This window comes from Neophocaena asiaeorientalis, unplaced genomic scaffold (assembly GCF_003031525.2).
Source record: "Neophocaena asiaeorientalis asiaeorientalis breed wild unplaced genomic scaffold, Neophocaena_asiaeorientalis_V1.1 scaffold345, whole genome shotgun sequence".
NCBI classification, from domain to species: Eukaryota; Metazoa; Chordata; class Mammalia; order Artiodactyla; family Phocoenidae; genus Neophocaena; species Neophocaena asiaeorientalis.
In genome coordinates this window covers 1,013,206-1,027,619 of record NW_020175181.1, presented here as the reverse complement: position 1 = coordinate 1,027,619, position 14,414 = coordinate 1,013,206, and the positions used below count along the sequence as shown (strand labels likewise).

Here is a 14,414-nt window from a genome sequence, read left to right as displayed (position 1 = left end):
ACGGGAGAGGCCCCAACAGGGAGAGGCCCGCGTACCACAAAAAAAAAAAAAAAAAAGTTCTGGTCTCAGGCTGGGACTTTTTACTTGAGTGTTGGCTTTGCTCTGGGCTCAAATTGCTGAATGTTTTATTAACCGTCATCCTTGGGGTTCAGGGACACAGTGCCCCTATGAGCATCAAAGCACATCTCTCTAGGAAATTGTTGACCTCTGACCCCAATCTCAATGTGGTATTTGGTCCCAACTCTCATCTGAGGCCCTTCCTTTAGATCCTCACACATGATCCCCCCTCTGTCTCTCTTTGGGCCCCAGAAATGACCCCATTGAAGACTGGAGTTCAACATTTCAACAAATAGCAGAGCAGATGCAGAAACTGCTGGAGAAAACAGAAAGCTTTTGTGCTCAATCCTGCAACTGGGGTGAGATCTGCCCCCACCCCTACCCCTCACACCCACCTCCGGACGGCTTGCCACTTAGGGCCTCTGATTTTAGGTTTTGTTCCATCATGTCTAAATTCCTGGTGTCGTGTATCTACTAAAATGGGGTGAATCAAATCCTATTTTCTCGTTTTGGTTTTCGCCTTAAGATGTTTTATTTCCAGTCTGACCCTGTCTCTTAAATCAGTCATCATTAAACACCTAAATGGTCTAGGGCAGTTTCTATTTAAAGAAGCTCTTTTGCATCTGTGTGTAGAAAGTATCGCTTCATGTCTCTTTTATATGTTTCAGTTTCAAATATGGGCTTTAAAGAAAAAATGGGATGTAGTTTCATTCTTCTGCCTAAGACTCTCCAAAATTGGTGTGGCCCTTCTAAGCCTCCACTGCTCCTGTTGCTTTTTTCTCTGGATTGTGGCTGCATCTCACTAACATCATCTGCCCTTCCTTTGACCTTAACAAGGGCCTTAACCAAATCCCTGCCCTGCCCCACTCTGCCTGGGATGGGCACATCTGTGACATTCTCTTTGATCTTCCTTTTGCGAGATAGGAAGGCAGGAATTCCACTTTACACACAAGTTCTGCATCTTTCATCTCCCAGATGCTCATCTCTCCTCTTCTCTGCAATTATTTACTTTTAATCTCCTTTTCTCAGACACTGCTTTTATCATTCTTCTTGCTGTAATCTCTTTATCTTTTTGGTGTGTCATATTATATATCTGTACCGTTACAATCAATGGCTGCTTCACTGGTCTGTCCAAGGAGCATGAAATGTAGTGTTTGGATTAAAAACTGTTATTTAAAAAGTGGGGGATGGAGGAGGGAGAAAGTACTTGGCAAACAAAAACAACAACAAAACCTCTCTGAAAAACCCTTATCCCCAGCTAACAGGACACTCAATTATTCTGGCTTCCTCTCCAGAGTCCTGAATGTACCATAGAAATGACCATAAGTGGCCCTTTCCCTCTTCTCTTCTCTTCCCTTCCCTTCCCTTCCCTTCCCTCCTCTCCTCTCAGTTAAGCCCTCAACCAGCACTCCTCCTCACAGCACACTGGGGGCCACCAGTCCTACAAATGCCTGCCCAGTGGCCACTAAGCAGAGCGCATGTCCAAGAGCCACTAACCAGATTGTATGCACAGTGGTCACTAACTAGTAAACTCCAGGACCTTCCTTCCTCTCCCAGTTTCTCCTGGGTGTCATCACTCTGCAGCCTGAGGGCCTCAGTGGCTCCTCCCGGATGAAAGGTGGAAGTGCCACCAAGATCCTGCTGGAAACCCTGTTACTGGCAGCTCACAAGACTGCGGACCGGAGCATCGCAGCATCTGCGAGGTAGGGAGGGTCTGGACCAGAGAGAGATCCGAGTCAGGCAGTGGGTGGGAGGGTGCAGGCAGGGGAATGGCAGATCCAGATCTGGAGGGTGCGCTGGTAGCAGCAAGACTGCAGCCCTGCCGTTCCTTCCCTGGGAAAGGAACTGGCAGGGGGACGCCACTGTTCCCATCACACAATCACAGAGTCTGGCTTGTTTCCAATGGACCCTGGGTTCCTCAGGTCCAGACCTGATCCCTGTGCACACCTGGGACATCCAAAGCTAACCTAGCTTCCTAGAATCTTTGATGTGGGGATGGTCCAGGCCATGCAGGGTAGAGGTCGTCCTGCTGTGGGCCTGCCTCCCTCACCAGGGTCTCTCGCCTAGCTTCCACGTCGCTCACTTACTCCCTCGTCAACTCTCTGATCCCACCCTCCTCCCAGTGCCCTGGATGCCCTATTCTCCTCTCTGCTCTTTAGTCTTCTTCCCGCTGAAGCCCGCTTTGCCCCTGTTGAATGCAGTCTGGCTCTACTTACCGCTCCCCCACGAGGGACCAGCAGAACTTAGTTTCAAGGGAATTGTGCCTTTCCCAGGGTGGGAGAGACTCAGGCTTTCTGAGGGGGCACTGGGCCTGCCCTGGGAGCTGGTGGACTTTCTCCCAGATGCCTTCTGGAAATCTTGCGGACATTTGAGTGGGCTCATCAGGTGACCTAGAGTCAAAGCCCCAAGATCACCGCCCTGATGAAGCAAGTCAGCACCAGGTGTGTAGATGTGTATTTGGAGGGGGAAAGCGGCCTGGATGGGGAATGTCATGAGAGCAGCGGAGACTCTACGAGACATGATAACATGGGGAGGGTAGCAGGTCTGCGTGTTGGGGGGTCAGGGTAGGCTTTTGGTTCGTTTACTCCTGTGCTCTTCTGCGTGTGTCTTCCTCTGATCTCTGGATTTTCTTCACTGTGATCTCTCATGTCCTGACCTCTGACCCATTCTCAGCCTGGAGAAGAAAGGCTGAGTATACCTGGTTGGCTGGCAGACCCTGGGCATTATTGCCATCATGGATGGAGTAGAGTGCATCCACACCTTTGGTGCTGGTGGGACCCCGGTGTTGACTTACTTCCCGATTCCTCCTGATCCAAACCAACTGGTCTGCTCTCCAAATTCTTTCCTACTCCCAACCCATGGAGGTTCCTCATTCAATGTCCATCCTGCCCTATCTAGATAGGCATTTCAGTCAAATGCTCCTTCCTTTGAACCCTCGCTCAGTCCTTGATCCTTCAGCTCCCAGCCCCATGCTTAGCTATGGCCTCTCAAGTGTGTTACTGCTTACCCTGCACCCCACTTGCCACTTTCCTCCCAGCCCCACTGACACCTCCCCAAACCTAGAACCTTCCTCTCCTTTGAAGCCCATCACTCCTCTCTCCCTGTCCTTAACCTTCCCAGATTTCCAAGATGTCCATGGCTTTCTCATTGGTGATCACGGTGACATGTTTAACCAGAAGGCTGAGCTCATCAACCAGGTGGGAAGATGATGGGGCTTGGGGAAATTGGGAAGATAACTGGTATGCAGAGGGTGGGAGAAAAGAGGAAGGTGGAAACAGGTAGGGGGGTACAATGGGATTCCCTTCTAGAGAGGGGCTTGGGGAAATTGGGAAGATAACTGGTATGCAGAGGGTGGGAGAAAAGAGGAAGGTGGAAACAGGTAGGGGGGTACAATGGGATTCCCTTCTAGAGAGGGAATATGGGTTAAAGGTCATGAGGCCTTGGGGCAGCACAGCAACAGTGTGGAAAGCTCTGGATTCACCCCCGAAACCTGGCTCTGGTCCAGTGCTCTTCCGTCAGCATGCTGCATTATCTTGGGCAAAACACTTTACCTCTTTGAATCTTGGTTGTTACATCTGTAGATAAAAGTTCTGCATTAGATGTCCTCTGAGGGCCTCTTTGGTCTTCAAGTCTATATGCTGGAGTTTTCCATGGGAAGGACTCTCCTCTTTTTCTGCCCCAGGGTCCCCATTTCTCCTTCTCCCAGGAAGACTTCTTGACTTCCATCCTGCCATCCCTTGCAGAAATTGACACTGTGGTCTTCATTTTTACCCTGGTTGGTGAGAGGGATGATGGGAGTGGTGGGGTGAGGGGATGGAGGCAGCTGAGTCACTCAGAGGAACTATCACTTTTCTGGGTCTTAGGGCACCTGCTCAGAGGGAAGGACGGGAGTGTGTGTCCCCATTGCCCAGATGAGGAAGATGAGATTAAGGGAGTATAATCATGACCACACAGATAAGACAGGAGTCAGGATTTGAACTCAGGTTTTGGGACTCTAAATCCATGGTTTATTTCACCATACAAGATAAATTTCAACCATATTCATGAATTGAGCCTGATCCATTTATTCATTCATTCAACAAATATTTTTAGAGTACCTGTTACAGGCCCGATAATATCCCAGGGATAGGGGATATAGCAGAGAATGATCATCTGTGATATTTTAAAGAACTGTATTTTTAAAGAAAATTGTAATTACAATAACAATACATTTTTTAATTGTCAAAGCTTTAGAAAATACAGAAATCAAAAAAAGGAAAAAAATCATCCATAATCTACCTTCTTCCAAAAACAAAAACAAAAACCACGCAGACAAATTTTGAGACTGTCTCCCTACTTTTTTATGCATATGTAAATACAGTTATATAAAAATAGGATCATACATGACATGCTGTTTTTAACTTGTTTCTCTTTATTTAAAATTATGAACACCTTTCTGTACTAATATATCTACATCATCATTTTTAATGTCATGTGTTCCACGGTATGTGGACTGTAATTTGTTTACTCTAGCCCCAGTTGTCAAACACTATAGTTTCAATATTATGGCTTTTTTTAAAATGCTGCACAGAATATCCTTATACATACATTTGACTCTCTCATTAGGATAAACCTCCAAAAGTGGAATCACTGGGTCAAAGGGTGTTTAAAATTTAAAGGCTTTTGATGCTTGTGGTTACCTCCAAAGAGGTTTATAAACAAAGTGTAAAATTTGTTGTTCCCCACAACCTTAAAATAGTGGGTAACACTGTTCTTTTTAATCTTCGCTAATCAGCAAAGGAAAAAAAGTGAAACAAAAGGAAAGGCATTTCCGTGGTAATTTATATTTAATTACTATGCAGCTTGGCTCCTTAAAGATATATATATATACACGCCATTGAATTTTTTTCTTTATTGTACTGCTTCATATCTTTTGGGCATATTCACCCATTCTTTTTTTTTAAATTAATTTATTTAGTTTTGGCTGCGTTGGGTCTTCGTTGCTGCGCGCGGGCTTTCTCTAGTTGCGGCGAGAGGGGTCTACTCTTTGTTGCAGTGCACGGGCTTCTCATCGCGGTGTCTTCCCTGTCGCAGAGCACGGGCTCTAGGGTGTGCGGGCTTCAGTAGTTGTGGCTCACGGGCTCTAGAGCACAGGCTCAGTAGTCATGGCGCACGGGCTTAGTTGCTCCGCGGCATGTGAGATCTTCCCGGACCAGGGCTCGAACCTGTGCCCCCTGCACTGGCACGTAGATTCTTAACCACTGCGCCACCAGAGAAGCCCCTCATTCTTTATTAGGGTATTTTTTTCTTACTAATTTATAAGAGAGAGTGTATATAGCAAGGACAGTAGCCTTCTTTTGCTGTTCCATGTTTTCCCCCAGTATATTATTTTTAATTTCTACGTTTTTGATGTAGAGACATTTAATTTACATTTTGGCATAGTCAAATCTATCAATCTTTGTGTGTTTCTTTTTTTCTTGATTCTGGTTTTTATCTTTTTAAATGTACTGAAATTGAAATACGGAGGCTTCTTTTGGAGCTTATAAATATTTCGTTGTAGAAATAGTTTGATGTAACTCAGCCCACACTTTTATTTTGAAAAATTTCAAATCTGCAGAAAACTTGCAAGAATAGTATTAATGATACTATAGTATACTATAGTATACTATACTATACTGATAATACAGTGAACACCCATATGCTTTTTGCTAGATTCACCACTTATTAACATTTGGCCACAGCTGCTTCATCTCTCTTTACCCCTGAATCATTTGAAAGGCGATTGGAGATATGATACTTGACACAAATTACTGTGTTCCCTAAGAGCAATGGGCATTTGTCTATATAATTATAATTATCACACTTGAGAAAATGACAATTAATACAACACTATTATCTCATATACAGACTATATTCAAATTTCCCCAATTATTCCTGTGTTGTTTTTATCTTCCAGATCCAGGATTTGAGCAAGGATAATGCGTTGCATTTCGTTATCGTGTTTCTTTAGTTTTCTTTAACCTGGCTGAGTTCCTCAGTCGTTTTTGATGTCTTTCATCAAAACACTGATATTTTAGAAGTCTAGACCAATTGTTTTGCAGAATGTGCCTCACTTTTGATTTGCCTGATTGTTTCTTCATTATATTCACGTTACGTTTTGGGGCAGGAGTCCTGCATAGATGAGGCTGTGCCTTTATCAGTGTATCACATGTAGAGGCTCCTAATATCAGTTTGTCCCTTTATTGGTGATGCTGCGTTTGATCATTTGGTCAAGGTGTTGTCTGTTAGATTTCTTTGTATCTTATTCCTCAGCAATCTTTCACCCACGGTTTTAGCATCCACTAATGATTCTTGGTTGAATCAATTATTACTATGAGGGTCTTCAAATGGTGATTTTTCTATTTCTATCCTTCTGTCTCCATTTACTAGTTGGCATTCTTCTGTAAAGAAAATCTTTCTTCTCTCCCCCCTTATCTACATTTGTTTGTTTAGTATTAATATGGACTCATGAATTGTTGTTGTTGTTGTGTGTTTTAATCCATTCCTGTCATTATTCTTTTTTGGGGGGGGGATACGTGGGCCTCTCACCACTGCGGCCTCTCCCGTTGCAGAGCACAGGCTCAGCGGCCGTGGCTCACGGGCCCAGCCGCTCCGCGGCATGTGGGATCCTCCTGGACCGGGACACGAACCTGTGTCCTCTGCATCGGCAGGCCGACTCTCAACCACTGCGCCACCAGGGACGCCCTATTATTCATTTTAATGCTCAAAATGAGAGCTCATTCAAGCTGGCCTTTGTGTTCTTGTGACATATCTATCCACATTAGCATTTGAACACTCTGCTGTATTTCTTTTTGCAAAAAAAATTTTTTCTTGTTCTCTTATGCAATATACTCTTGTGCCTTGCATTTTTGCTTAACAAAATATACTGAAAATCATTCCACTTCAGTTTAAAAATCTCTGCTTCATTAGTTACATTTGTGTTTGTGTGTATTTGTGTGTGTGTGTGTGTGTGTGTGTGTAACCCAGTCATCTCCTATGCAGGAGCACAAAAATGTTGGGCCACATTCACCTTATACTTTCCCTGGTTCCAGCCCTGGAATCAATCATTTTCCAAGGAGCCCTGGCTGTTAGTGGCGATTGGTATTTAGAAATCTAGGTGCTAGGTATGCTCACTGCTACTGGTTTGTTTTGCCTCTAAGCCCTTTCAGTAGAAACAACAAGGAAATATATATATGTATGTGTGTGTGTATTCACACACACACACACACACACACACACACACACGTACTCTCCTCCAATATCATCAGTGTATTTACCCATTTGTTCAGTCCTACAGTAAATACCAAACAGTTTTGGAATTGCTACCCTAATACGACTGTCGTCAACAAACTTACCAAGAAGTGGTTGAGATTTTTGTCCTTTGATCACATCTTACTAGATAAAGTGTTCAAAAGTCACTTTCATTAATTTTTTTCTTTCTCTCTGTGGTTATATTATTAATGTGCTATATAGTTAGGCTCATTTATTTTTATTTCTTTTAAATTTTAGAGTTTTTTCAGTTTTTGGTCTAATTTTATCTTTTGAATATGTAAAACACAACATGATTTAAAAGTCAGAACTGTATAAAAAGATGTCCCATTTCCTTCTCTATGCCTTCCATCCCATTCCCACTCATCCCTGTAAGAAACCAATTTCATTACTGACTTATCTCCTGTGTTTCTTTTTACAAAAAAACGTGTGCGTGTTCGTGTATGCTTTGCATTTCCTTCTTTCTTTCTTTTTTAAAAAATTAATTAATTAATTTGTTTATTTTTCGCTGCGTTGGGTCTTCATTACTGTGCGCAGGCTTTCTCTAGGTGCAGAGAGTGGGGGCTACTCTCCGTTGCGGTGCGCAGGCTTCTCATTGCAGTGGCTTCTCTTGTTGCGGAGCATGGGCTCTAGGCATGTGGGCTTCAGTAGTTGCGGCTCGCAGGCTCTAGAGCGCAGGCCTGTGGAACTCTTCCTCATTATTTTTCACATTTGGGTGTGCTCACACATTTGCAAGGGTTATTCGGGCAGTCTCTTACGTAGGGCATTTGAACTGTGTGTTCATGTAAATACATGAAATATACTCATTTTCTAATGGTATTGTGGTCTTGATGATCCCTTGATTTTGAGTCCTTTATAAATTAGAGATATTAGTCCTTTATTTCTGCTATACAGTTGACAATTGGACAAGGCGGGGGGTTAGGGGCACTGATCCTCTGCACAGTGGAAAATGGTGTAACTTATGGTTGACCCTCTGTATCCATGGTTCCTCCCTATCCACATTCCTGGTATAGGATCACTGTAGTACTGTACTATTTACTATTGAAAAACGTCTGCGTATAAGTGGACCCTTGCAGTTCACACCCGTGTTGTTCAAGGGTCAACTATATATTCCATTTTCTTTGGGTTTTAACCATGCAAAAGTCTTTCCTTTAATTTTTCTGGGGTAGAACTTGTCAATCTTTTATTGAATTTGGATCTTGATGAACAGAAAGCTCCCCTCACGCCACACTCACCCCCAGATTGTAAAGGAACTCCATCTGTGTTTTCTTTTAGTACATGGTTTCTTCTAGTGAAAGTGGTCTTTCTCTTGCTCTCCTTTTTTTTAAACCATTTTTTAAATTAAAATAGTTAATTTACAATGTTCTGTTAGTTTCAGGTGTACAGCAAAGTGATTAAGTTATATATATATATATATTCCTTTTCAGATTCTTTTCCATTATAGGTTATTGTAAGGTATTGAATATAGTTCCCTGTGCTATACAGTAGGTCCCTGTTGTTTATTTTATATATAGTAATGTGTAAATGTTAATTCCAAACTATCATTAAGAGTCTATTCTTGTGTATAGGGTGAGGTATGGACCCAATATTATATTTTTCTAAATGACTATCCAATTGACCCAATATATATACTTAAAGTTAATCTTTTCCTGAGTGATTTGAGACGCTACCTGTATCAAACACTCAGTTCGCATGTGCACTGGTTTATTTCTGGACTTTCTTTCTGTCTATTGAAGTGCTGGTACCATACTGTTTAATTATAGATGCTTTATGGTAAACTTAATGTCCGATAGAGTTAGTCCTCTCTTCAACACTCTTCTATAGAATTGCTGCCCTTGTTCCACATGAACTTTAAAATGAACGTGTCTAGCTTCAAATTATATAAAATTTGAAGTATTTTTTTGTCAATGGTAGTTAATGGTATAAATGGTTGGTGATATAAATGGTTAATGATATAACCCAGATTTGGTTGATCTCTCCCCCACAGGGCAGTCTGACATGCAGCCTATAGCATCAGTACTGCATACTGGCCAGCTTCATTCTGATTGGTCAGATTTCTATTCTTATACTCAGTGTCTTTGTCGATCGCTTGTTAAGTATTTTCAGTATACCCCCTGCTAGGGGTTTGTGTGACCAGCTATTTATAGAGTTGCAGAATAAGGAGGTAGAAGTAGTAGCCTGTTTCCTCAGCCTGGCTAGGACCAAATACTTAACCCCCTCAATTCCTTTACTGGACTCCTGTTGCCCTCAAAGTTTGGTAATAGATATTATAAGTGCAAGATATGAGGGCCAAGAACAGGTGATAGTTATTCCCACAGTACCACGTGTTTGTATAACATTTCAGTTTTCATTGTGCTTTCACATCCACTATCTCATTCATCCGGGAAATGATCGTGGCAAAGTCGGAAATGCCCTCGTCACTAAATCAGGAGACCTGCATTTGGGTCCTGATTCTACGTCTCACTATCAAGTTTACTTCTGACCTCTAGTTTCCACATATGTAGAAACAGGGATAGAAAAAACCTATCCCATAGGGTTGTTATAAGGATTAAATTGAATTAATTTTTCAACAAACATGTATTGATCGGTAATCATGTGTCAGCCGTTACCAAAAAGACTGGGGCTCTTGAGCAAAATAAGACACAATCTCTGCTCTCAAGGAGCCTTTAGTTTAGTGGAATGAATCCCAGGATTTCCACTTCTCCCCTGTCTGGTACCTGAGTAACAAGAGGAAGGTGCTGGTAAGAGCAAAATCCTACTGTGGAAGGACTCAGGGAAGATATCTGTCTACCAAGGACCAAAACCACAAATATGTGGGGAATTCCCTGGCGGTCCAGTGGTTAGGACTCAGCACTTTCACTGCCATGGGCCCAGGTTCAATCCTCGGTTGGGGAACTAAGATCCTGCAAGCTGTGCAGAACGACTGAAAAAAAAGAAAAGAAAAGAAAAAAGAAAGAAAACCCCACAAATATGTGAAGCTGCCACGTTTGCCGGGAATGGCCCTGGCTGATGAATGGCCCTGGCTGATGGAGCAAATTATGTCTACTTTTTTGGGGGGAGGGGCCATGCTGAGTAGCATGTGGGCTCAGACCCATGCCCCCTCCATTGGAAGCATGGACCCTTAACCACTGGACGGCCAGGGAAGTCCCTATGTCTGCATTTTTGATCCCTGGATTCCTGTCAGAGAATAAGGCCCTGTTCACCCTGCTGCTCTAATGTCCCCTAATTTTCAATATCCCCATGTGTCTGCCCTGTTTAGAAGTTCCAGCATGAGCTGAGCACCAAGTGGGTGCTGAATACGGTGAGTACAGGAGCCCACGTGCTTCTTGGGAAGAGCCTCCAAAACCACATGTTGGACCTCCACATTTGCAACTCCAAGTTCTTCTGGCGGGCTCTGGCCGTGCTGCAGCTAGGACATGATGGGATGGGGCTGGGTGGGGCCTGGCTTCAATGCCTAGGCTGCCATAGGAGGGTGTATTTCAGAGGTATGTAGATGTGAAGGGGTAAGGACTGACTTTTCTCTTGTGCCTCTCCTCCTCCTTCTATCAGGCCCAGCCTCTCCTCTAAGAAGTATATGTGCACACATGGGTGCGTGTTTGTGCAATTATAACTATTAGGCAAGATTCTTTCAGTTACACATATGTGTGACAGAAATCCAATTTGTACTGGTTTAACTAAGCAAGGCAAATGATTGGTTCATGTAACTGAACAGTCCCAGGGTAGCTAGATCCAGAAACGCAAAATGACATGCTCCAGAACTTTCAGCCCTTAGCACTGCTTTCCTCTGTGTTGCTCTCATTCTCAGGCAGGTTTTCTCCACTAGGTGGCAAATTGGCCACTAGCAGTGCCAGCCTAACATCCTACCAATTTAGCAACTCTGGCGGAAGGAGAGTTTATCTGTCCCTGCGATTCCTGCAAATACCTGGGGGAGGGTCCTCATTGGTTTGTCTTGGGTCACATGCCCATCCCTGAGCCAATCACTGTTCTCCAGGGGAAAGCAGCCCTCTGCCCAGGCCTGGGTCACCCATGCTCTCTCCCTTTAAGATGGCAATGGAGGAAGGGGCATGAAGTGAGCCTCAATCAAACAGTGTGGCTGAGAATGGGGGAGCAATAATTCCCCAGAGGAAAATCAAGGTGCTGATACCAGGAGGAGGAGGCATGGATGCTGAGCAGATAGCACAACAGATGGTCCTGAAAGTAGGGTTGCTAGATATAGCAAAGAAAAATATAGGACACTGGTTAAATTTGAATTTCAGAGAAATAAAGAATAATTTTTTAGTATAAGTATATCCCATGCAATATTTGAGACATACTTATACTAATTTTTAAAAATTATCCATCTGAAATTCCATTTAACTGGGTATCCAATATTTTTATTTGCTAAATCTGGCAACTCTACATGAAAGGAACCCATGAATGGGCATTTAGTGAGCAGCCATCAGGGCCCTAAAACAACCTTCTCGAATGAGTAAAACCAACCAACTGGGAAAAAATATCCTTTATGCTTTTCTAGTTCCTGGAGTTGGGGCAGGTAGGGGGAGCCAGAGCTACCTATGATCCAGTCCTTGCCATCCCAGAGTGGCCCGTCTAATGGAGGAGAGACAAAACCAACACTTGAAACACAGAACAATTAAGTGTCAAATTGCATGATCCTTACTGAAGTCCAATAGAACATCAAAGAAGGTAGGATCTATGCACTGTAGCAAAGCAGAAGACTTCATGGAAGAGGTAACGTTTGAGCTGGGCCTACTGGTTATGGCTTGGAGAGGTAAAGGACTGAAGGGCACTTTTGTTAGAAGGAGTATTAGCCAAGGCCCAGAGGGGGACTAGGCATGATATGTGAGGGACACAGGTTTGGAGTCACTTTACAGAGTGGTGAGGGAGCAGGAAGGGGAAAAACTGTGGAAGATTAAAAGCCAGACAGGAATTGGGACTTGCCAAACACAGCTAGATCTGTGCTGTCCAGGATGGTAGCCACCAGTCACACGTGGCTATTGAGCACGTGAACTGAACTCCAAATTTTATTTAAAAAGTGAAGCATGTAAAGTTTTCATTAAATGCAACTCTATTCTTTTGGTAGGACTCTATTTCACTTTTGCATTGAAATTCAGCACCTGAATTGAAATGTGCTGTAATTGTAAAATACAAACTGGACTTCAAAGACATGGTACAAAAATATTGTAAAATATCTCACTAATAATTTTTAATGCTGTTGACATGTTGAAATGATATTTTGGATCTATTGGATGAAATAAAACATGACTAAAATTTATTTCACCTGTTTCTTTTTTAATGCTGTGCTAGAAAATTTTAAATTACATGTGACTCATTTTATTTCTATTGGACAGTGCTGAGCTAGATAGAGAGGAAAAGGGTGGTGAAGAAAATAGAAGCAGTGTTTGCAGAGGAACTGTCTTACAGCAGTATAAAGGATGGATGTGGTTAGGGAGGAAACCAGAGGGAATGAGTTCGGTTTAAGATGACCAACCTTTGGGATTGCGGGGACATGGCCAAAAGTACGACCAATTTGCCATTAATTCTCCAGTGTAACCCAGCCAACCAAGGCCCACCACCAACCCTTTTACCCCAGTTTTCCTTTACAGCTGGGGATTGTAAGTTTGGGATTGCCTACAGGGACGAATTCTCTACAGCTGGTCTTCGAGATCCCAGACTCCCATTCTCCCTTGACCCCATTCTCAGCTCCCATGGCTTCCTAGCCCAGCATGGATGTTACCACTTCTTCCACAGCGGTTCTAGGGACAGCCCAAGTCTCGATGCATCGAGAGCCTTCTCCAGGTGATCCACTCCGCTCAGCCACTGTCGGATGATATTCGAGCAGCTCCCATCTCCTTCCACGTCCAGGTTGCACAAGAGAAGGAACAGGTAACTCGCGAACTGCTAGTCATCTAGCAAACACTTACTGAGTACTTACGATGTGTCAGGAACTTGTCTCGGCACTGAGTTTACAAAGCTCAGTGACACTCTGCAAGGAACTCCCCTGTTCATGGAGGAGACATGATTGTGACAAGTAGTCAGAGAAGTGTGAAAAAGGAACTACGGGGGTGCCGAAAAGGAGTCTTCAGTTTTGCCTAGGAGGGGAGTCAGGAAAGAGAGGGAGAACGGGTCACGAACCAGTCTTGATGAATAGGAGTTTTCTGGGTCAGGATGAAGGCTACTCTCTGCTCTTGACCCACCTCATTCCAATTTCTGGTGTTTGAAAACTCCCTTCTATTCTTTTTTTAAATTTATTATTTTATTTATTTATTTTTGGCTGCGTTGGGTCTTCGTTGCTGGACGCCGTCTTTCTCTAGTTGCGGCGAGCGGGGGCTACTCTTCGTTGCGGTGCGCGGGCTTCTCATAGCGGTGGCTTCGCCTGTTGTGGAGCACGGGCTCTAGGGTGTGCGGGCTTCAGTAGTTGTGGCTTGCGGGCTCTAGAGCGCAGACTCAGTAGTTGTGGCACACAGGCTTAGTTGCTCCGCGGCATGTGGGATCTTCCGGGACCAGGGCTTGAACCCGTGTCCCCTGCATTGGCAGGCGGGTTCTTAACCACTGCGCCACCAGGGAAGCGCCTCTGTTCTATTGTTGCATCCAACCTGCTATCTTCTGACTCCCACACTGAATGCCCTAGCTCCTCCAGGGTTCTCCCTCAGACGACCTCACTTTCTCAGGCTTCAGTTCTCGCTGCCTCCTCCCCAGAGGTGATCCCCATAGCCTTGCTGAGCCTCCTGTTCCGGTGCTCCATCCCTGAGGCCCAGGCATACCTGGCTGCAGCTCCCTCTGTCCGTGAGGCTGTCAGGAGCGCCCTCACCCGGCCAGGTCGGAAGCGCAACGCCGACCTCTTGGAGACCCTAGATCGTGCTGTGCCGTGAACTGGTGTTTCTTGGTACGCGGAGGGGGCCAGCCCACCCCACGGGGACTTGTAGGGCCAGCAGCACGTGAAGTGGGAGGAGAGGCCCAGTCCCCAGGAGCACCAGCCGCCCAGGCTGGGGAGACAGCGTCTCTCTCCTTTGGGGAGATCTTGCTGTTCACCCAGTGGTATCCACTTTCCCTGGCATGTTCTGATTTCAGAA

General features: G+C 44.4%; 1 protein-coding gene across 1 annotated transcript in view; it reads left to right on the top strand.

The window, feature by feature from the left end:
- Positions 1-14,213, top strand: part of GCKR (glucokinase regulator) — a 21,184-nt gene extending 6,971 nt beyond the window's left edge. Inside the window, 10 exon segments of the mRNA XM_024764450.1 lie at positions 310-379; positions 381-416; positions 1,642-1,760; positions 2,400-2,498; positions 2,731-2,828; positions 3,178-3,254; positions 3,740-3,862; positions 10,604-10,749; positions 13,089-13,227; positions 14,043-14,213. Of these exon segments, the coding sequence (XP_024620218.1) occupies positions 310-379; positions 381-416; positions 1,642-1,760; positions 2,400-2,498; positions 2,731-2,828; positions 3,178-3,254; positions 3,740-3,862; positions 10,604-10,749; positions 13,089-13,227; positions 14,043-14,213 (1,078 nt within the window).
- The last annotated feature ends 201 nt before the right edge of the window (positions 14,214-14,414 follow it).